Raw genomic sequence first — 24,759 nt, forward strand, 5'->3', positions numbered from 1 at the left:
GCGGAGGCTCTGTTGACACCTTGCCTTCCCCTCAGCCTCAGGTTCCCCACCCTGGAGCACTGCTGTACTGGTGGGGAGGCCCTGCTGCCCGAGGAGCAAGAGCTGTGGAGAAGACAGACAGGCGTTCTGCTCTACCAGGCCTACGGACAGTCAGAAACGGTAGGTGAAGGGTCCCTCTGGGCCAGTCAGGATGTGCTCGTCCACTGAGCCCAGCAGATGAGCTGAATCCTGCTATGAGTGTGTGCAGAGCACACAGCATTGCTCAAAGCCAGTGGGAGGCTCCAGAGCTCTGGCTTATTTGTCCCAAATAAATTTGCAGAAAGGACAGTTGCAGCTCATCAACTTGTCAAAAGACCCATGTGCTGAAAACTATTGGACAAAAACTTAGAAAGGGGTCTAAAGACATGGTGCCACTGTACCTGTGATAATTAGTTATAATTAAGGGAGCCCAGGAGGGGCACTGGCATAGAAGGCACTCTCCAGAGACATGGAAGCCACCACTGCAAGTCCTGTCCACTTCACCGTCCCTTCCTAGGCAGCAACCACAGGAGCAGGCCGGAGCTAGCCCCGGAAGTTCACTAGTTCATTTCTGGGTGTTTATGAGGAGAGCACACAGCTTTGATGGTGAGAAACTAGCAGGAGGAGAGATCTTCTATATACACGCCACACACACACACACACACACACAGTGTGATCCCAAAGAGGATCACTGACCAGTCAGGTGGGCGGGGCATTCAAAGAATCATTTATGTCTTGAATCTCAAGGACTTTATCCATGATAGTGTGGGCAGGTATCTCACTTCTAACACATTTTCAATGCATTTCCAATGCTGGGCAGAGCCACTTTCCCCTACTTCCCTATCATCCCTTTAGCTGACAGAGGTATGATTGTCTTCTCAGGGCCTGCAGCAAAATAGCCGTTTCAGTCTCAATTGACATACTTGTCTGACATTATTTTGCATAAATTAATAAATAAATAATCAGTTATTGGGTCTGCTTCCAGTCTTGAGAATTGTTAAGACTCTAGGTCTGTCCTTGCTGGTCCACAGTTTGCATTCAGACAAGAAGGGTGAGGTTAGAACTATGCGCTACACCCATGACGCCAGTCCCTTTGCATTAACTATCTGTAACAACAGAATACTCCCCGATACCCGGATGGTGCTTTATTTCTCCAAACATTTTCACACCTATTCACTCATTTCTGCAACATTTTCCACATTAGAGTGTGAGCAGTGACATAGCAAAGGGGAAAGTACTTCCTCTCTCAGGAGCTCAGACCCCAGTTCCGATCTCAGCCTTGCCAGTTATAGGCTTCGAGACTGTAGGCATATCACTGAATCTTGCAGAGTCTAGCTTCCCCATCTCCAAAATGGAAATATAATGCCAGTCTTGCCAGGTTATGATAAGGTAAAAGAAAGAAAGTATACAAAGCTCTGGGCACAGTGTCTAACCCCTATTGCAGCTATGGTTGTCACTGTTGTTTTTAGGTAGGTATTGTGTTTAGAGGCTGGGGGTGCAGACACAGATGGTACAATCTCTATTCTCTGAATGCTCATTATCTACTGAGGGAAACAGACAAGCAGGAATACAAGTGTGGGGAAAAATACCACAGAAAGAGAATCTCCCAACTTCCTTTTATTAGGGCCTGAATGATAGCTAGTAGTAGTTGTTTACTGAATACTTGGTGTGTGCCTGGCACACACTCACAAGCACTCTAAGCGATAATGTTATAATTACCCCCATTTGACAGAGGAGGAGATCAAGGGGGATTACTTGGTACATAGCTAGTGAGTGGTGGAGTCAGGATTCAAACCTTGGTCTCTCTGTGTGTAAAGCGCTTAACTTTAGGAAAGTGATAATTTAGAGAACCATTAAGAAGGAATAAGGTTCATCAGGAAGACATGGGGGTAGGGGAACAACGTGAACAATCTGAATAATCTCGGCACAGCTCTGAGAAGCAGTTGAGGCAGCTACAAGTAAATGGTTGTGAAATATACTCATGGCCCTCCCCGGCAAAGGGACACATCTCTGGCATACAGTGGGCACTCCACACCCTACGTTACATGCCCACAGCCCTGGGCTCACTCCTCTGCTTCTTCATGGCCTCTCCCACTGGACTCTGTAGCCCCAGCACCGGGCTCAGGCCCAGTCCATGTCAGGTGCAGTGAATGTCTGCTGACTAGAGTGGGGTCGATGCCTTCTAGCTTCCCCATGAGGGCTCTTTGCACAGCATCAAATGACATTTGTAAGCAAGGATGCTGTGTTTGATTCTTGCTGCTTTGTGATTAGCCTGGAGTCTTGGCCAACCCCCGTTCTCTTCTTTGCGAACAGGGAACAACTTGTGGCACTCTCCGGGGGATGAAGATCAAGCCGGGTTCCTTGGGGAAGGCCATCCCACCCTACGACATTCAGGTCTGGTGGTAAAGACATTGGCAGAGAGCAGTTAGTGCTTGGCTGGGGTTGGACCACTGTGTGACACGAGGTGACAGAACCAGTCATGCCTCCCGCTTGCCCTGCCTCTTCTCCGCCTACTTTTCCTCCAGTTTCCTGGGGAGTTTTCAGTTGAGAACTGCAATGTCCTGGGCGTGAGCGCAGCTTGCCAGGACAGCCAGAGGCCTCATGCACCGAGCCTGGAAAAGAGTACTTGCAGTAGCACAGGCGGCTCTCTCCACTGCTGGTGCTTTTAGTTTTTCCTGATCCGTGTTTTCTCGCTTGAAGACACATCTGTGATGTCTATATATGCATGAAACACATAGACCCATGGCTTGGGTTCCACCATTTGCTGATTTCAAAGACTTTTGACAGTTTTATTCTATTTTCTGACAGGGCTCCTCTACCACAGCCTCCTCCCCCAATAACCCCCACTGTGTCACATGAATGAGCCAGGCAGTGTTTGGGTGGGGCAGGAGTGTTGGGGATCCCTGCAGGGTGGGATTCACAGGTCTCTTGCTCCAGATCATTGATGACAAGGGCAACATCCTGCCGCCCAACACTGAAGGAAACATTGGCATCAGGATCAAGCCCACCAGGCCCATAGGCATCTTCATGTGCTATGAGGTAAGGACACACCATCTGCCCCCACACGGCCCAAGAATCCTCGCAGGGAGCTGTGTAGGTGCTAAGGGACTGGACTCAACTCTGCATCTTGAGACTTCTTCCTTCTTCCTTTATTCACTCCAAGTCAATGAAACCTGTTCTAATTAATCTCAAAGCTCATAGTGTGTTCCCACATCCCTTTCTGTCATAACCCATCTGGCACTTATGGGCTGACTGTTGGGGTAGAAAACAGCCTGGCTTCAGAGCCACCAGACTTGGGGTCCAGTGATGTCTTGTGGTTAAGAATGCTGGCTTTGACTGGGTTCACATCATACCACCGCACTTACCAACAGGGTGCAAACAAATCTATTATACTCGCTGAGCCTCCAGGGGCGCTATTATCCCCACTTTAAAGAGGAAGAAACTGCAGATTGGAAGCTTAACGTGTCTTTCCCATGTCAAATAAATGGCAGGCCTAGGATTCAAAGTGATGTGTTTTGGACCCCAAACTCTAAATGAGAAATCCAGGGACTACAGAAACCTACAATAGAGTATAAGGAAACCTGCTGTAACTCTTCATCAGACATACCCTAGCTAGCAGTGGCCACTAAGAGAAAATCCTCAGCTTCCAAGATGGACCGTAGAAGGGTAGACAGACCCTGAAATTGATCTCAGACTCCATTTCCTTTCTACAAAGTCACAGCCACTGGTGTCACTGTCGTGCTCACACTGTGGCCTTGGGTGGGTGGGTGGGGCCCTGTCCCTCTGTGGTACTATTGTCCAGAAGCAATCATGCAAGCCTTAGCCTTAATTCTCAGTAGCACAGTGTAAAGGTTGGATAAAAGGGAAAATGAACACAGAGTAACAGGTATATAGATCAGCAGTTCTTAATACTGCCTGCACGTTAGAATCATTTGAGGGATTCTGTTTTTTTTAATACTTGGATCCAACCACAGAGATTCTGGTTAAATTGAACTGGCATGGTCCAAAGCCATGACTTAAAAAAAATTGTACAAAACATATTTTATTTAGCAAAGATGTCTTGGCATATGGCCACACTGATTTCCTTCATTTCACATGTTCTCATGGCATTGAGACATGTCACTCTACCTTTGAGATTTGTGGGCTTATATTCTGTTCTTTTATTTTCTTTTTATTGAGGCATATATATATATATATATATATAAATATGATATAAAATTTACCTTTTTCACCATTCCTGAGCATACCGTTCAGTAGCACTGAGTAAAATTTACTATATTGCACAACCGTCACCACCATGCATCTGCAGACAATTTCCTCCATCCCCAGAAGCAGTTCTGTTCCCATTAAACAACAGCTGCCTAGTCCCCATCTCCCCGCAGCTGGTAACCTCTAATGGTACTTTTTGTCTTTAAGAACTTGCCTATTTTAGTTACCTCATGTAAGTGGAATCATACAACATTTGCCCTTTTGTGTCTGGCTTATTTCACTCAGCGCCATGTTTTCAAGGTTCATCCATGTTTCAGCAAACTGTCATCTTTTGAGACTGAATAATATTCCATTGTATGTATATACCAAGTTTTGATGGACATTGGGTTGTTTCCACCTTTTGGCCTTTGTGAATAATGCTGCTATGAACACTGATTGTGCAAGTAACTGTTTGGGTCCCTGCTTTCCCTTCTTTTGGTTATATACCCAGAAATGGAATTGCTAGATCATATGGTAATTCTGTTTAACTTTTTGAGGAATTGCCATACATGTTTTCCACATGCACAAGGCTTTTCATTTCCTCATATCCTTACACTCACTTGCTATTTTCAGTTTATTTTTAATAATGGCCATTCTAATGGGTTTGAAGTGGTAACTCATTGCGGTTTTGATTGACATTTCTCTAATGACTAGCATCTTTTCATGTTCTTATTGGCCATTTGTATATCTTCGGAGAATTGTCTATTCAAGTTCTTTGCCCATTTTTAATTGGCTTGTTCATTTTTCTGTTGTTGTTGTTTCTAAGTTGTAAGAGTTCTTTATGTAGGCTGGATATTAATACCTTATCAGATATGCAAATTATATGCTTTGCAAATATTTTCTCCCATTCAGTGGGTTGTCTTTTCACTTTCTTGATAGTATCCTATGACATACGAAGTTTTTAAATTTGGTGAAGAACATTTTATCTATTCAATATTTTTCTTTTTTTTCCTGTGCTTTTGGTGTCATATTCAAGAAATCATTGTGAAATCCAAGGCAAGATTTTCCTCTGTGTTTTCTTCCAAGAGTTTCATAAGCTCACCTCTTACATTTAAGTGTTTGATCTATTTTGAATTAATTTTTGTGTATGATATAAGGTAACTTCATTCTTTTGCATGTGGTCATCCACGTTTCCGAGCACCATTTGTTAAAAAGACTGTATTTCCCACTGAATGGTCTTGGCACCCTTGCCTAAAATCAATTGACAGTATATGTGAGGGTTACTTTTTGGGTTCTCTATGCTCTTCCAGTGGTCTGTATGTCTCTTTTTATGAATGTATCACATTGTTTTGATTGCTATAGCTTTGAAGTAAGTTTCTGAAATCAGGAGTGTAAGTCCTCCAACTTTTTTCTCCTTTCTAAAGGTTGTTTTTGCACTTTGGGATCCCTTGAGATTTTATGTGAATTTTAGGATGGGTTTTTCTATGTCTGCAAAAAACACCACTGAAATTTTGATAGACATTGCATTGAATCTGTAGATAATGTTGGGCAGCATTGTCACCTTAATATTGTCTCAAATCAATGAATATGGGATGCTTTTCCATTTATTTATGTCTTTCTCTTTTTCAGCAGTGATTTTTAATCTTCAGTGTACAAGTCTTTCACCTTCTATACTAAATTTATCCTTAGTATTGTATTCTTATTGATGTTTTCTTAATTTTCTTTTTGGATTGTTAATTGTTAAAGTATAGAACTGCACCTTAAGTTTTGTGCATTGATTTTCTTTCCTATAACTGTGCTGAATTCCTTTATTAGCTCTAACAATTTGTGTGTGTGAGAGAGAGTTTTTTAGGGTTTTGTACATGTAAGATCATGTTATCTGTGAACAGATCTAGTTTTAATTCTGTTTCATTTTGGTGCCTCATTTCTTTTTCTTGCCTAATTGACCTGGGTAAACTTCCAATACTTTGTTGAGTAGAAATGGTGAGATCAGGCTCTCCTGTCTTGTTCCTGATCTTAAGAGAAAATCTTTCAGTCCAGTGAGAATGATGTTAGCTATGCTTTTTTTTAAATATATGGCCTTTGTCATGTTGAGGATGTTTCCTTCTATTCCTAGTTTATGAAATAAACTGAGTGTTTTTATCATGAAAGGGTACTGACTTTTGTTAAATGCTTTCTCTGCATCAATTGAATAGATATGGGGTCCCCCAGCCCCCACTGTCATTCTATTAGCATGGTTCATTACATTGATTGATTTTCATATGTTGAACCAGGAATAAATCCCACTTGGACATAGTATATAATCCTTTTAATATGTTGCTGAATTCTGTTTGCTAGCATTTTGCTGAGAATTTTGCCCCAATTATTCATAAGGGTCTGTAGTGTTCTTTTTTTGTAGTATCTTTGTCTGGATTTGGTGTCAGAGTAATGCCGACCTCATAGATTGAGTTAAGGAGTTTGTTTCTCCCCTTCAATTTTTTGGAAGAGCTTGAGAATAATTGGTATTAATTCTTCTTTAAATGTTCGGGAGTTTTCATCAATGAAGGCGTCAGGTCTGGGGCTTTCTTTTCAGGGTGGGGAGGGATGAGAGTGTTGATTACTGATTCAATCTCCTTACTAGTTATAGGTCTATTCATATTTTTTATTTCTTCATGATTTATTTTTGGTAGATTATGTGTTTCTAGAAATTTGCCTCTTTCATCTAGATCATCCTGTCTTTTGGTGTATAATTGTTTTAGTGTTCTCTTATAAACTTTTCTTTTTTGGAATGTAAAATTGCTAGTAATATCTTCTCTTGCATTTCCGATTTTAATAATTTGAATCATCTCTTTTTTTCTTAATATAGCTAAACATTTGTCAATTTTTGATCTTATCAAAGAACCAACTTTTGGCTTTATTTGTTCTCTCTATTGTTTTCCTATTCGCTATTTTGTTATTCTTAGATCCAAACTTATTTCCTTCTTCTGCTAGCTTTGGATTTAGTTTGCTCTCCTCTTTCTTGTTACTTAAAGTGTTAAGTTATTGACGTAAGATTTTTTTTTTTTCCTAATGTAAGTGTTTAAAATTCCTAAGCAACACTGCTTTTGTTACAATCACAAGCTTTGGTATGTTGTAGTTTGGTTGTTATTTATCTCCATGTAATTTCTAATTTCCCCTGTGATTTCATTTTTGACTTATTGGTTGTTTAAGACTGTATTGCTTAATTTTCTACATATCTGTGAATTTCTCACTTTTCTTTTTGTTGTTAATTTTTAATTTCATTCTATGTGATCAGATAAGATACCTTGTATGATTTCAATCTTCTAAAATGTACTATCTTTGTTTTGTGGCATATTATGTGACCCATCCTGTAGAATGTTCCATGTACATTTGAGAAAAATGTGTGTTCTGTTGTTCTTAGGCAGGGTATTTTGTATATCGGTCAGATCCAATTGGTGTGTAGTGTTAGTCAAGTCCTCCACTTCATTATTGACCTTCTTTCTGGTTGTTCTATCCATTATTGAAAGTAATATATTGAACTCTCCAAGTGTTATTGTAGAACTGTATATTTCTCCCTTCAATTCCATCAATGTTTATTTTATATAATTTGGAGTTTTGATTTCTCCCTTTAATTCTGTCTATGTTTGCATCTTATATTTTGGCACTATGCTGTTAGGTGCATATACGTTTCTGAATGTTATATAGTCTCAGTGAATTAATCTTTTTTTCAATATATAATGTCCGTTTATTGTCACTTGTGCCAGTATTCAACTTCAAGTTTATTTTGTCTGATATTATTAGATAGCCACCCTTTTGTCTCCTATTTGTACGGAATGTCTTTTTCCATCTTTTCAACCTACTTGTGTCTTTGAATCTGAAGTGAATCTCTTATAGACAGTGTAGAGTTGGATCATGTTTTATCATCTATTCTGCAAATCTCTGCCTTTGGATTGGAGAGTTTCACCCATTTACATTTAAAGTAATTATTGATAAGGAAAGACTTACATATGCCATTTTGCTATTCATCTTCTGTATGTCTTAATGCTTTTTTGCCCCTCATTTCCTCCACTACCGTCTTCTTTCTTATTTAGTTGATATTTTTTAGTGACATATTTTGCTTCTCTTCTAATTTCCTTTAGTTTATATTCCTTAGATATTTTCTTCATGGTTACTATGGGGATTACATATAACATCCTAAAATTATAACAATCTAATTTGTATTGATACCAAATTAACTTCAATTACATACAAAAGCTGTACTTCTAAGCATTATGGTGGTGTGAGACAATCCCTTTGTCTCTCTCCTTTAATCTACAACTAGTAAAACATCCATAACACAACACCAGTTCCTCTGCTCAACACACCAGGACACAAGAGAGATCTACACATCTGTAATCTGAAGGTGGATGGGTTGGAACACATAGAAGAGGCAGAACCAGTGCCCATGATACTGGCCTCCTGGCTATCATGGCTGAGCCACAGCCCCAGAGAATCCAGCAGCAGCAGCAAAGGTGACACACATGACTCTGGCTTCCAGCTGCAGCAGTGCCCATGGCCACAGAGAACTGGGCAGCAGTAGAAGTGAGCCCCATGACCCCAGTCCCTTCAGCCACAGGAGCACATGAAACTCCAGACCCCTGCTTGTGGTGGTGCCCATGAACATGACAACCTCTGACCCCAGCTTCTACCCCTCCCTCCAACTACCCCCACTGGGGCAGCAGTGGCCGCGACCTAGGCAACCCCAGACACAGCGGAAACTTCTGCCATACCAGTGCTCCTGGTGGTGATGCCAGCAACAGAAGTGACACCAGCAACAGCAAGGCACCAGTGACCCCAGGAGCACAAGAAGCAATTATGAGGGCATGGGGCCACACCTTCCACAGAGACAATGGAAGATGGAAAGTGCAGATTCTCAAATACCACAAGAGGCAGTTCTGGAAAGACGAACCAAAAACCTGGACATGAAAGGAACCTAAGTGTCCATCAACAGATGAATGGATAAAGAAGATGTGGCACATTGGGCTTCCCTGGTGGTGCAGTGGTTGAGAGTCCACCTGCCGATGCAGGGAACACAGGTTTGTGCCCCAGTCTGGGAGGATCCCACATGCCGCGGAGCGGCTGGGCCCATGAGCCATCGCCGCTGAGCCTGCGCGTCCGGAGCCTGTGCTCCGCAACGGGAGGGGCCACAACAGTGAGAGGCCCGCGTACCGCAAAAAAAAAAAAAAAAAAAAAAAAAAACACAAGAAGATGTGGCACATATATACAATGGAATATTACTCAGCCATAAAAAGAGATGAAATTGAGTTATTCGTAGTGAGGTGGATGGATCTAGAGTCTGTCATACAGAGTGAAGTAAGTCAGGAAGAGAAAAACAAATACCATATGCTAACACATATATATGGAATCTAAGAAAAAAAAAGTCATGAAGAACCTAGGGGTAAGATGGAAATAAAGACACAGACCTACTAGAGAATGGACTTGAGGATATGGGGAGGGGGAAGGGTAAGCTGTGACAAAGTGAGAGAGTGGCATGGACATATATACACTAGCAAACATAAAATAGATAACTAGTGGGAAGCAGCTGCATAGCACAGGGAGATCAGCTCCGTGGTTTGTGACCACCTAGAGGGGTGGGATAGGGAGGGTGGGAGGGAGGGAGACGCAAGGGGGAAGAGATATGGTAACATATGTATATGTATAACTGATTCACTTTGTTATAAAGCAGAAACTAACACAACATTGTAAAGCAATTATACTCCAATAAACATGTTAAAAAAAAAAAACTTGTGCTGTAGTGCCACCTACTTAAAAACAAAGGAAAAACCTCTAGTTACCAATTATTGGTTTGTTAGAAACAAAGTAAGCAAAACTTTATCTATTAAGAAAGGTGTTGGATACTTCAAATGCACTGGCACAGGAACATCTCATCAAGCACCATGAAAAATGACAGCAATGCAGTATACCAAAAAAGAAATGACAATTCTCCAGAAACCAAAGTGAATATTACAGAACATGCTTTAACTAATGGAGAATTCAAAATAGGTATCATGAAGAAACTCACTGAGCTACAAGAAAACTCAGAAAAGCAATTCAATGAGCTCAGGAATAAAGTTGATGAACAGAGGAATACTTTACAAAAGAGATTGGTTACCCTAAAAAAGAAACAAACGAATTCTGGAGCTGAAGAACTCAATAAAATGAGATAAAGACTATACTAGAAACCACTGGAAATAGAGCAGACCATATGGAAAGGAGAATTAGTGAGCTCAAAGATAGAAATCTAGAAATGATTCAGGTAGGAGAGAGAAATAAGGTTTTAAAAAATGAAGAAACTCATTAGAAAACATAACATAAGGATAATTGGTATTCCACAAGGAGGAGAGAAGATGAGATCAGAGAGCATACAAAAAATAAGAAATAATAGCTGAGAACTCCCCAAACCAGGAGAAGGAACTGGATATATGACTCCACAAGCTAACAGAACACCTAATTATCTCAGTGCAAACAGACCTTCTCCAAGGCACATTATATTAAGCTATCAAAATCAATGATAAAAAAAGAATTTTAAAGGCAGTGGGGGAAAAAAGACATTGTCCTGCAAAGGTACCCGCATTAGCCTATCAGCAGATTTCTCAGCAGAAACTCTACAGGCCAGGAGAGAGTGGAATGACATACTCAAATTGTTGAAAGATAAAAACTTTCAGCCAAGGCTATTCTAACCAGCAAAGTTATCCTTCAGATATGAAGGAGAAATAAAGGTTTTCCCTGACAAACAAAAGTTGAGGGAGTTCATCGCCACTAAACCTGCCTTACAAGAAATGTTGAAAGGAGCTCTTCTACCAAAATGAAAAGACAAAAGTACACAAAACTTTGAGTAAATAGATAGAATCAGAAAATTGCAACTCTATATAAGTTGTTAAACAGTTATAGCATAAAAGGGGGGAAAGCAGTAAAAATAACTAAGGTACTTCAATCTGGTAACACACTTACAGTATAAGAGAAGATAATTTGAGGCACACACACACCAAATATAAAGGGGGAACAGGAAAACGATGGAACCTGTATAGGCAAATGAGATAAGATGTTATCTACAGAAAAAGGGCTGTTTTATTTATGAGACATTTTATACAAACCTCATGGTAACCACAAAACAAAACATAAAAAAGAATAAGCTGAAGAAAAACAACATAGAAAACCACCAAACTAAAATGGCAGAAAGAAACACAAGGAAAAAAACAAAACAAAACAAAACCCCAAAAAAACCCAAAACAAACAAACAACAAAAAAGTGGCAATACAGAGCGACCAGAAAACAAAAGATAAAATGGCAGAACTCAGTCCTCATATATCATCAGTGATCACCCTAAATGCCAATGGATTAAGGTCACCCATCAAAAGAGACACAGTGGCTGGATGGATTAAAAAACAAGATCCAACTATATTCTGCCTCCAGGAGACTCATCTCAGCTCTAAAAAAAAAAATAGGCTCTGAGTGAAGGGATGCGAGATGATACTGCAAGCGAAGGGCAGCCAAAACAACTGGGTGTAGCTATATTCATAACAGACAACAGACTTCAAGCCAAGAAAGGTAAGAAGAGCAAAAGATGAACATTACATAATGATAAAGGAGATAACCCTTCAAGAATATATGATATTTATTAATATATATACAGTCAACCCTCCAGATCTGCACGTTTTACATCCACAGATTCAACTACCTGCAGATCAAAAAAAATTCAGAACACAATTCCAGAGAGAAGCAAAAAGCAAATCTAACTTTGCTGTGTGCCGGCAACTATCTGCATAGCATTTACATTGTATTAGGTATTATAAGTAATCTAGAGATGATGTAAACTTTACAGGAAATTGTTTGTACATTATATGCAAATTATAAGAGACTTGAGCATCCTCAAATTTTGGTATCTGCAGGGGTTCCGGGAACTAACGACTGTATACACCTAACCTAGGAGTACCAAAATATATAAAGCGATTATTAACAGACGTAAAGGGAGAAATTGATGGCAGCACAATAATAGTAGGAGACTTTAACACTCCACTTACGTTAACGGGTAGATCATTTAGACAAAAAGTCAACAAGGAAACAATGGCCTTCAATAAAACATTAGACCAAATGGACTGAATAGACGTATATAGAACATTCTATGCAAAAGCAGCAGACTACACATTCTTCTCAAGTGCACATGGAACATTCTCAAGGTTAGGCCATGTGTTTGGACACAAAATAAGTCTCAATAAATTTAAGAAGACTGAAATCCTTTCAAGCATCTTTTCTGAATATAATGGTATGAAACCAGAAATCAACTACAAGAAGAAAGCTAGAAAAGTCACAGATATGTGGAGACTAAACAACATGGTGCTGAACAACTACTGTGTCAAGGGAGAACTTAAAGGAAAAAATTAAAAATACCTTAAGACAACTAAAAATAAAAGTATAACATACCAAAATCTGTGGGTTGCAGCAAAACTGGTACTAAGAGGGAAGTTTATAATGATACAGGCCTACGTCAAGAAGCAAAAAAAGTCTCAAACTATTTAACCTTACACTTAAAGGAGCTAGAAAAAGAATAGGTGAAGCCCAAAGACAGTAGAAGGAAGGAAATATTAAAAATAAGAGCAGAAACAAATGCAATAGATACTTAAAAGACAAGAGAAAAGATCAATGAAAGAAAGAGCTGGTTCTTTGAAAAGATAAACAAAATTGACAAACCTGTAGCTCAACTCACAGGAAAAAGGAGAGAAGGCACTGATAAAATAAAAAACAAAAGAGGCGTAATAACAATGGATACTACAGAAATACAAAAGATTATGAGAATATTATGAACAAAAAATGGACAACCTAGAATAAATGGAAACATTCTTAGAATCATGCAAACTTCTAAGATTGAATCATGAAGAAATAGAAAATCTGGATAGACTGATCAACATTAAGGAGATTGAAACAGTAATTGAAAACCTCCCAGAAAGCCAGATGGCTGCACTGGTGAATTCTACCAAACATTCAAAGAAGATTTAATACCTATCATATTCAAACTATTCCAAAAAATTGAAGAGGAAGGACGGTTTCCCAACTCATTTTACAAGGCCAACATTAGACCGATACCAAACCAGACAAGGATAACACACACAACAAATAAAATTGCAAGCCAGTATCTCTGATGAACATAGATGCAAAAGTTATCAACAAAATATTAGCAAACTGAGCTTCCCTGGTGGTGCAGTGGCTGAGAGTCTGCCTGCCAATGCAGGGGACACAGGTTCGAGCCCCGGTCTGGGAGGATCCCACATGCCGCGGAGCAACTAGTCCCATGAGCCACAACTACTGAGCCTGAGCGTCTGGAGCCTGTGCTCTGCAACGAGAGGCTGCAACAGTGAGAGGACCGTGCACCGTGATGAAGAGTGGCCCCTGCTCGCCGCAACTAGAGAAAGCCCTCGCACAGAAACAAAGACCCAACACAGCCAAAAATAAATAATTTTTTTAAAAAATTAGCAAACCTAATACAACAATACATTAAAAGGATTATACACCATGATGGAGTGGGACTTATTACAGGGATCCAAGGGTGGCTCAATATATGCAAATTAAGCAATGTGATACACCACATTAACAAAGAATAAAAATCATATGATTATCTCTACAGTTGCAGAAAAATCATTTGACAATGTTTAACATCCATTTATGATTAAAAATAACTCTCAATAAAGTGGGTATGGAAGGAATATACCTCAACATAATAAAGCCCATTTATGACAAACCCACAGCTAAAACCATACTCAACAGTGAGACACTGAAAGCCATCCCTCTAAAATCAGGAAGAAGACGAGGATGAGCATCCTCGCCCCTCTTATTCAACATAGTATTGGAAGTTCTAATCACAGCAGATAGGCAAGAAAAAGAAATAAAAGTCATCCAAATTGGAAAGGTGACAAATTTTACTTGTCATCTTATTTGCAGATGACATGATTTTATATGTAGAAAACCCTAAAGACTCCACCAAAAACTATTGCAACTAATAAATGAAAAGAGGAAAGTTGCAGGGTACAAAATCAGTATACAAAAATCTGTTGCATTTATATATAATAACAATGAACTAGCAGAAGAATACATTAAGAAAAAAATCCCATTTACAATCACAACAAGTAGAATAAAATCCTTAGGAATAAATTTAACTAAGGAGGTAGAAGACCTGTACACTAAAAACTATAAGACATTGTTGAAAGAAATTGAAGAAGCAGCAAAGAAATGGAAAACTAGTTCATACTCATGCATTGGAAGGAATAACATTGTTAAAATGTTCATTTTACCTAAAGTAATCTGCAACTTCAGTGCAATCCATATCAAAATTGCAATAACATTTTTCAAAGAAATAGAACAAAGAATTCTAAATTTGTCTGGAACCACAAAAGACCCCAAGTAGCCAAAGCAATCCTCACTGAGAAAATAGAACAAAGTGGGAGGATCACACTTGCTGATTTCAAATCATACTACAAAGTTATACTATTCAAAATAATTTGGCAGAAAAACAGACACATAGATCAATGGAAATATTTTAGAGCCCAGAAATAAACTCACACATATATGGACAACAAATTTATGACAAGGGAGCCAAGAATCTACAATGGAGAAAAGAAAGTCTCTTTAATAAATGATGTTGGGAAAGCTGGACAGCCACAGACAAAAGAGTGAAACTAGACCACTATCTGACGTCATACACAAAAATTAACTCAAAATGGATTAAAAAACTTGAATGTAAGACCTAAAACCATAAGACTCCTAGAAGAAAACATAGACAGTGTGCTCTTTGACACTGGTCTTAGCAACATATTTTTGGCTATGTCTCCTCGGGTAAGGGCAACAAAAACAAAAGCAAACAAATGGAACTACACCAAACTAAAAAGCTTCTGCACAACAAATGAAACCATCAACAAAACAGAGAAGGACAAATACCTGTGATTCCACTCATATGTGGAATATTAGAAAAACAAACAAACAAAACAAAAGCATAGCTATGGAGATCATATTAATGGTTATCAGAGGGGATGGGGGTTGGAGGGCAAAGTGAGTAAAGAGGGTCAATTGTATGGTAAAAGATGGAAACTAGAGTTTTTGTGGTGAGCGTGCTGTAGTGTATAAAGAAGTCAAATTATAATGTATGCATGAAACATATGATGTTATAAACCAATGCTACCTCATTAAAAACATGTAAGCATTAAAGAAACAAAAACAAGAAACTCTACTTCTATAGAGCTTTGTCCCCTCTTTCTGATACTGATTCCATAAATTATATCTTTGTACACTGTGTACCCAAAAATATAGACTTAGAATTTTTTTATAAATAAAAAAAAATACTATAGAAAATTAAAAGTGGAGTCACAAATCAAAATTACAGTAATATTGGCTTTTACATTTGCCCACACACTTAACTTTTCCAAAGATATCTTTATATGGATTTGACACATGTCTAGAGTCTTTTCGTTTTAACCTGTAGGAATTCCTTTACCATATCTGCTAGGGCATGTCTAGTGGCAATGAACGCCCTCAGCTTTTATCTGAAAATATCTTAATTTCTCCCTCATTTTTAAGGAGCGTTTTGAAGGCAAGATAGAGAAGTCTTGATTGACAGGTTTTTTTCTTTCAACACTTTAAATATGTAATCCCACCACTTCTGGCCTTCAAGGTTTCCTATGAGAATCAACTGATAATCTTACTGAGGATCCTTGTATGTGATGAGTCACTTCTCTTGCTGTTTTCAAGATTCTGTTTGGCTTGCAATATTGTGATTTTTATGTTTCCTGGTGTGGGTCTCTTGGGATTATCTTATTGGATTTCTTTGAACTTCTTGTATTTGTAAATTCATGTGTTTCATTACATTTGAGAAGATTTTGCCCCTATATCTTCAAATACTATTCCTGTCCCTTTCTCTGTCTCATTTCCTTCTCTCATAATGCACATGTTTGTCTGCTCGATGGTGTCATGCAAGTCCATTAGGCTCTGTTTGCTTTTCTTCAATTTTTTTCCTGTTTGCTCCTCAGACCCAATAACTTCTATTGTTCTGTCTTCAACTCTCTGATTCTTTCTTATTCCTGTTTTAAACTACTGCCAAATACTTCAGTGAATTTTTTGTTTTAGTTATTGCCCTTTTCTAGAACGTCTGTTTGGTGCCTTTCCATAATTTCCATCTCTTTGTTGATATTCTCATTTTGTCCACGTCACTTTTCTGACTTCTTGTAGTGCTTTGTCCATTTCTTCCTTTATCTCTGTGACCACATTTAACAAGCTTGATTTAAACTGTTTGTCTAGTAAGTCTTATGTCTGGGCTTCCTCAGGGATGGTTTCTGTCAATTAATTTCATTCCTTTGAATGAGGCATGATGTTTTTAAATATTTATTTATTTTATTTATCTATTTTTTACTTTTGGCTGTGTAGGGTCTTAGTGCAATACACAGGATCATTGTTGTGGCATGTGGGATCTTTTGTTGCAGTGTGCGGGCTTCTTTCTAGTTGTGGCGTGTGGATTTTCTCTCTCTAGTTATGGTGCACAGGCTCCAGAGTGTGTGGGCTCTGTAGTTTGCAGCATGAGGACTGCCTAGTTGAGGCAAACGTGCTCAGTAGTTGTGGTGCACGGGCTTAGCTGCCCCACAGCATGTGGGCTCTTAGTTCCCCGACCAAGGATCGAACCCGTTTCTCCTGCATTGGAAGGTGGATTCTTTACTACTGGACCACCAGGGAAGTCCTGAGGCATGATTTCTGTTTCATTGTATGTCTTGTAATTTTTAGTTGAATATTGGGCCTCTCACTATTACAATGTGGTAACTCTGGAAATCAGATTCTCCTGCTTCCCTGGGGGTTGGGGTGTCTGGGGTTTTGTTGTTGTTCTTGTTTCGTTTTGTTGACCGTTGAAGCCTATAACAGTATGTTTGTTTTGAGACGTTTCCAAACTCTTCTTGCAATGACAATTATTGGCCATGTGTGATCACACTGAAGTTTCTGATCATTTAGCTCATGTTCAGCTAATGTTTTGACAGAGATTTTCTTGAGTGTCAAGAGGTCAAACAAACAAAAATACCAATCACAACAAAAAGGAGAGAACAACCAATGTACAAGTTAGGTCTGTGCTGGGGTACTCCTTCACCACTTAGCTCAGCTTGCTCTGCGCCTAGAGATCAGTCTGAGGTGAAACCTTAAGGTCTTCTTAGGACTCCTGTGAGCACACGTCTTGCTCAGGTATGTGCATGGTTTTGTAAATACCGCCATGTGCACAGCTGTCTTGAATACCCTAATTTCTTGAAAGAATCTCACCCCAGCTTCTCCTCCAGACCTTGATGATCTATTGTATATCTCCACCCATAATTTCTTACCTTAGGTACCTTTTAGTTTTGTAGTCTTCCAGGTAGCTTCTATGAACAGTGCCTATTGCTTTTCCCACTTATATTCTGAGTTACATGAACTGCGTGCCTTGCACCAGTCCTCCCATTATCCCCAGACAGGTTACAACAGGTGTGTACAATAATTTGCAAATGATATCTTCTCTGCTCTCTCTGGTTGGAGCAGGGGCACTGGGAACTGGGCTGCCATCTGCTCAAGACCAAAACTGCCATGCAGAAGAAAGGCTGGAGCAAGGGTGAATAAAATGTCACAAAACTTTGTACCATTTTTAAGATGGCTTTTTCTTGATTGGGTATTTATAAGGTTGTTTTAAGCCTTTGACTCTTTCCCAGATGTTGTACATAGTCAATTCAACTTCTTGTACTTTTATTGTAGTTTTTTGGGGGAAATGAGACCTTAAATCTTCCTCATTTGCCATGTTTTCTTGACATCACCCACCAGTAGCACTTTTTAAAAGTAGTCAAGGTGAAGAACTCAATTAGGTGTCTCTGTAGACTCTGACCCTCTCTGTGTAGTAGATGTGATACTATTCTCCTACCATTCAGGAGCTCTTCAATGGCTCTGAGATCTACTTCCAAGAAGTTCAGGCCCAGAGAGACAAAGGAATTCCTTCCTTGAGTGTTGGAGTCCCATCTGCAAGGTTCCAATCTCTAACCCTACCTCAGATGATTGACATCAAGAAATATCATTTCCTTCAGGGAAGACGTGTCCACAGGGATGTGTCAGGTCAACTGTATCAGAGTACACTGAGATGGACAGCAGTTCAAATGATTTGGGGGTGGGGTACATGATTTGGGGGTGGGACTTTTTCTGTACCCTTTGATGTGGTGTCTCCTAAATTTCAGTCATTCAAGTCCACGTCAACTATTTTCTGCCACATCCATGCACCATGTATATTATTACTTACATTATTTTTCACTTTAAATCAAATTACTTTAAAGCATTTGTTTAAGAAAGAATTTGATCTGGTATCTCAAGTGGAAAACAGTATCTCTTGCCAAAAACCGGAGGCAATGGGCTTCCCTGTTGGCGCAGTGGTTTAGAGTCCGCCTGCCAGTGCAGGGGACACGGGTTCGATCCCTGGTACAGGAAGATCCCTCATGCCGCGGAGAAGCTAAGCCTGTGTCCCACAACTACTGAGCCTGCACTCTAGAGCCCGTGAGCCACAACTACTGAGCCCACGTGCCACAACTACTGAAGCTCGCACACCTAGAGCTTGTGCTCCAAAACGAGAAGCTGCCGCAATGAGAAGCCCGTGAACTGCAACAAAGAGTAGCCCCACTCGCCGCAACTAGAGAAAGCCCATGTGCACCAATGAAGACCCAACCCAGCCAAAAATAAATAAATAAACAAATAAAATTTTTTTTAAAAATTGTTCTTAAAATTGGTTTAACATTGTTCACTAATCGACCAGTCGCATGCATTGAGTGCTTGCATGTCATGAAAGTAGACTCAGAGATTATAAAAATTGTGGTGCCAGGTAGAGCCAGAAGCAGGATTCAAACCCAGTTCTGAGCTCATTGTTGTAGCTCATCATCTCTAAACTCACTGTTTTTGACAGAGTAGTGTCGTTCTCTTTGCAGAATAACCCAGTGAAGACAGCCGAAGTGGAGTGTGGGGACTTTTACAACAGTGGGGACAGAGCAACCGTTGATGCAGAAGGCTACTTCTGGTTCCTGGGGAGAGCTGATGATGTCATCAATGCCTCTGGGTAGGTGTGGCTGACGCTGAACCAGAAGGTACCACCCTCACGAGCCTGGTGGGAGGTAGCATGCCCAGACATTCCTTCATGCCTTGGTGATGGACTCTCAGCCTAACTCTGAACCAAAGTAAGACATCGTGCAAGCTAGAGGCACTGGGAAGGAAGACTTGACTTTGGGCCCTATTTGTTGAGGGAGCTTACTCTGTGTGCTCCTGTAATGAACCACGTGTCACAGAAGCACATAACGACAGCAATAATAAAATTCACCTTTCTGGAATACGTATTTTGTGACCGTACTCTCTGTAGAGCTTTATACGAACCACCTCCCAATGGTGTAAGGTAGATGTGATTATGCCCATTTTATTTTATTTTTGGGGGGGGGCGGGGAGGGTGTGTGTATGGAGGCCCCAAGTGTGCGGCATGCAGGATCTCAGTTCCCCGACCGGTGATTGAACCCGTGCTCCCTGCAGTGGGAGCACGTAGCCCTAACCCCTGGACAGCCAGGGAATCCCCATGATTATGCCCATTTTACATGAGCAAAAGGAGTCAGTGAGCAGTGAAAAACGTTGCCTGAAGTTTCAAAGACCGTACAGGGTGCAGGCCAGATTTGAACAAAGGCGGTTTGACTCCAAGTCTGTTGTTCCTAACTCTTACATGATTTATAAAGAAAAAAATGACACGTTACACTAGAAAAACATGTTTTCTTGGGAATTTCAGGAAAATTGAGTTTGTTGCTTTTAATTTCTAAAACCAATGCTGATACAGTGAGGAACAGGCTGTAAAATCTGTACAGATGTTTAAGCTAAGGAGTTTTCATGCCAGGGGAAGCTGCTTGACCTTGAGCCAAGCCCCAGAGCTCTGGGAGGATGAAGCATTCACCTCCTCTCTCACCTGGGGGGCACCTGAGCCTTGTATTTCTTAGCATGGAACGTTCAGGACTTCACATTTCAGTCCCATTACACAGGCCCTGGCGCCCTGTGACAGATATCCTCCGTGCCAAGGGAAGATGTGTCTCTCCAAAAGATGCGATCTGAGGGCCTGGGTCACCCTCGCCCGGGAATTGGCTCAGAAGGAACCATTGGTCCTGCAGGTACCGCATTGGGCCGGCAGAAGTGGAGAACGCCCTGGCAGAGCACCCAGCGGTGGCTGAGTCCGCTGTGGTGAGCAGCCCGGACCCGATTCGAGGGGAGGTGAGGAACGGGACGTGGAGGTCATCGTGGCTGGGCGTGGGGCTGGGAAGGCAGGTGAGGGGAAAACTTCCCGGCCATACCTACCCAGCCTTGGACCTAGGATGAAGCGAGGGCATGGTTGGTGTGCATGTGACTTACACTATGTGGTCAGCAGGGGGCACTGTGGCCTCATCTGTGACTGAAATGATGCTGATAGTGAATGCTGCTGCTGCTGCCATCTAGCAGTTAATCAGCTCTTACTGGGTGTCAGCTCATTTATCCCTCACAGAACACAATGAACACAATGAATTAAGGACTCTTTTAATACCTTTTTGCAGAGAAGGAAACAGAGGCATAAAGAGGTTAAATAACTTGCCTGGATTACACAGCTAATAAGTGGTGGGAAATTGAGCACTCTGGCTCCAGAGCATGCATCCTTGATTCAACAAGTGTTTATTGAACACCTTCTATGTACAATCCCTGAGAAGTTAAATGAGGACATAAATAATAATAGGAAACTAATAAATTACCAACGTTATTAAATGCCCACAAGGTCTTAGCTATTATTAAATGCCCACAGGACTCTACCTAAAATAATAGTGAAAATGGTGATGTTAACAATGATAGGAATACAAATACATTTAAACTGGCTTCACGTTTTATGTGTATTATCTCATGGAATCTTTGCATGAACCTGATGAGGAATGAACCTGTCCTCTCCCCATTTCACAGAGAAGGAGATCGAGATTAAGATAGGTTAAGTAATGTTCCAAAGCAAAGAGTGGAAATTGGAAGCATTGAGATTTGAACCTGGGATTTCCAAAGGCTCTACTGTCAGTTTGTTTTCCCATTAATTTTGTAAGCATTTATTTTGTTTAAAAAAATTTTTTTTAATTAAAAAAATTCTAAAACTGAAAACTATTATTATTATTTTTTTTTTTTTTTTTAACGCGGGACTCTCACTGTTGTGGCCTCTCCCGTTGCGGAGCACAGGCTCCGGACGCACAGGCTCAGCGGCCATGGCTCACGGGCCCAGCCGCTCCGCGGCATGTGGGATCTTCCCGGACCGGGGCACGAACCCGTGTCCCCTGCATCGGCAGGCGGAATCTCAACCACTGCGCCACCAGGGAAGCCCTGAAAATTATTTTTAAATTTTTATTTATTTATTTATTGGCCGTGTAGTGTGGCATGGCACGCGGGATCCTAGTTCCCTGACTAGGGCTCAAACCTGCGGCCCCTGTGGTGGGAGTGTGGAGTCTTAAGCACTGGACCTCCAGGGAAGTCCCAGGCATTTACTCTTTAAACTATACTTTGGTTGTCCCTCTCTCTGAGCCTTCACTCTGGTTCTTCACTGCAGGTAGTGAAGGCTTTCATTGTCCTGACCCCAAACTTCCTGTCCCATGATCGAGACCAGCTCACCAAGGAGCTGCAGCAGCATGTGAAGTCCGTGACAGCCCCGTACAAGTACCCAAGGAAGGTGAGCGAGAGCAGATGGATGGTGTCTGGTCCCTGTGAGTGGTTCTGGGGGCTCCACTGCCTCAAGTCTCATACAGTGTCTGGGGTGAAGCCTAAGTAGCCAAGAGCACTAATATTTTTCTCTGCAGAAGAAGCATGTCAGCTTAGGGGTGTGAGGGAGCCCACTGAATCGGATGGAACCTCAATCCTGTGTCAGAAACTCATCCTTTGCTGGAGTGTCAGCCTAAAGAAAAAAATCAGACAATTGCCCAAGGATATCCAGGAAGGTTATTTACAATCTTTCAAAATTTGAAAAAGACACCCAAACCAGCAACTTCCAAGCTATTAAAAAACATTGTCATGAGAAATACATTCTGTATTGCAACCCAACACCCATATACACACAGAGCAAACAACAAAGAACATAATGATATTTACTCTAACAGCATGTAATACATACTGATATTTTTTGTGCAACTTCATTTGTTTTAAATGCTGTGCACAAGCTATAAAACTGTGCAGCAATTGAGAAATGATGAAATTACTCATGGAATTTAATATTATTCTGTAATTTAAACTGATGATGCAGATTTTTAACATAAAATATCATAATAATATATTATTGAGATAAAAAAGCAGGCTAAGAAATAACATACGTAGTGCTATCTGATATGTTTAAAAACAAGTTAAAATTTCCTTCTTTTGTAGTAATACTTTGCTGCATTGTCTGAATGTTTACAATCAATACATATTATAAAGCTATATAGCTAACATTTATTGAGCATTTACTGTGTGTACCAGGCCCTGGACTCAATGCTTTACATGCATTATTATTTCATTTAATCCTCTCCACAACCTGAGATAATCATCCCAGTCTACAGAGAGGAAACTGAGGCTTAGAGACTCAAAGTAAGTTGCCTGAGATTAGAGTAAATAGAAGCGGAATTCAACCCCATGTGTATCTGACAACAGAGTTCATGCTGCTAACATTAGCATCTGATGCTTTTTCGAGAGTAGAGTAGAGGATGCGTACCAGTCAGGAAGGGCTACATGTTACTTACTGTGGGTAACAAAGAGTCCCAAAGTTGCAGTGGATTATAACAAGGAAGGTGTCTTTCTTGCTCACGCCACTTGTCCACCATAGCTTTCCCGGAGCCTTTGCTCCACATCCCCTCATCCTGGGACCAGGATAAAGGAGCAGCCACCACGTAGGTACCTCCCAGAGCACTAGAAGAGATGGACAGAGGGGGTGGCCTGTCTCAATGACTCCCACCTTTTCTGTTAGAGGTGGGACACTTCACTCCTTCTCATATTTCACTGGTCAAAGTACATCAAAGGGCTGCATCCAACTTCAGGAGGTCAGAGGAGAATCTGACATAAATGGTGGACCCCATTAAGGCCCCCACATGGCGCCAGCCTGTCTGGGGTGTGTGAGAGGGCAAAGGAGGAGAGCTGAGGGTTGATAGAAAATGACGGGGGAGACTTAGTCAGAATGTGTTTGCTTTATCCTCAACCAGGTGGAGTTTGTCTCAGAGCTGCCCAAAACCATCACTGGCAAGATAAAAAGAAGTGAACTCCGGAAGAAGGAGTTTGGTCAGATGTAATTGGCAGTAAACTCAGAAACCACTGTGTGATGTTGGCCAAATGCCTGGCGGCCTCAGGTTCCTCACGATGGTGAGGGTGAGGAGAGGAACGCTGAGAGAGTTGACTTGAAAGAGAGTCAGGAGTGTCAACATTCCAGCATTTTTGTTCTTTTAAATTAATATCAATCACTATCCTTCCTCCAAGTTCCCTGTTCCTTTCAGATTGCCCAGCTGAGCGCTCAGAATGGGGCTGAAGCAAATTAAATACTGACTCAGCATCCACAGTGAGTCCTGTTGTGCATTTATTCTGGGAAAGATCCAGTGCTAAATGCTGTCCCTCGTAATTCCCCCAACCCCCATCAGAGACTGCCCCAGGGCCTGATTCTCCCTCCTGGTTCCAGAGACTCTGTGACCCAGTCGACGACCAGGACATAGAGGTCTAGGAGGAACAGTCCATGTGGCCCCTGGGGTCTGCTCCTGCCTGGCTTGCCTCTGCCCAACTGGGGGTGAGGCGGGAGGCAGGGCAAGTGTGGTGTCTGGGGAATGGAGAAGAGGGGAGGGCAGCCCAGCCTGGTGACGACACTTGCCTGCCACACCATCCCTCACCTGCACCCTCCAGTGGACCCACTGCCTCTCGTCCCACCAATAATGCTGCTGCTGTTGCTGCTTGCAGGTCCCAGCCTGGACCAGTGCAGGTGAGTGAGTACCTGCCCTCTGGGGGCCCAGGAATCCTGCAGGACTCGTCCAGCCCTTCCCAGGGACCCAGGAGTCCTCCCAGACACCTCTCCTTATACTGTGTAATCCGATCTGCCATCCAGAGCCCTCTGACCCCCCTGGCCTGTGGTCCTGTGAACTAACCCTTCACTCCATCCATCCTTCCGGCCTGAGATGGAACCACCAGAGGCTGGAAGGAGCAGAGGCAGAAGAGGCTGGGCCTGGGGGTGAGAGAAGCGCATATTGTCTCCTTCTCACCCATTCCTGTGGGGGGGGGAGGGTCACCGAGAGGGAGATCCCCTCTGTAGCTGCCCTATTCTGAGATGCAGATACACACACTCACACGGTAATATACAGACATCACAAACACAGAGATGCACAGGTAAAGAATCACCCCCAGCCTCACCTGGGGACTCAGGTGTTGGGCTCATGGGCAGCTCACACACAGACCAACGCAGGCAAGGACACCCTGGGGGGAACACACACACATACACACACAAGTACACATACTCAGGGCCATGTGAGACAGCACCCCAGGGCAGACCCA

General features: G+C 41.5%; 1 protein-coding gene across 2 annotated transcripts in view; it reads left to right on the plus strand.

Annotated features, from left to right (window-relative positions):
• Positions 1-23,776, plus strand: part of LOC117198746 (acyl-coenzyme A synthetase ACSM1, mitochondrial-like) — a 43,843-nt gene extending 20,067 nt beyond the window's left edge. The window contains exons 7-13 of one of the 2 annotated variants that reach the window (XM_049699059.1): positions 36-159; positions 2,332-2,412; positions 2,956-3,057; positions 19,173-19,300; positions 20,382-20,481; positions 21,818-21,937; positions 23,433-23,776. In XM_049699059.1, coding sequence (XP_049555016.1) covers positions 36-159; positions 2,332-2,412; positions 2,956-3,057; positions 19,173-19,300; positions 20,382-20,481; positions 21,818-21,937; positions 23,433-23,519 — 742 coding nt within the window. In that variant the 3' untranslated portion in view covers positions 23,520-23,776. The other variant, XM_049699060.1, reaches the window with a different exon arrangement.
• Positions 23,777-24,759: the final 983 nt, after the last annotated feature.

The sequence above is a fragment of the Orcinus orca genome, chromosome 16, assembly GCF_937001465.1.
Source record: "Orcinus orca chromosome 16, mOrcOrc1.1, whole genome shotgun sequence".
Lineage (NCBI taxonomy): Eukaryota > Metazoa > Chordata > Mammalia > Artiodactyla > Delphinidae > Orcinus > Orcinus orca.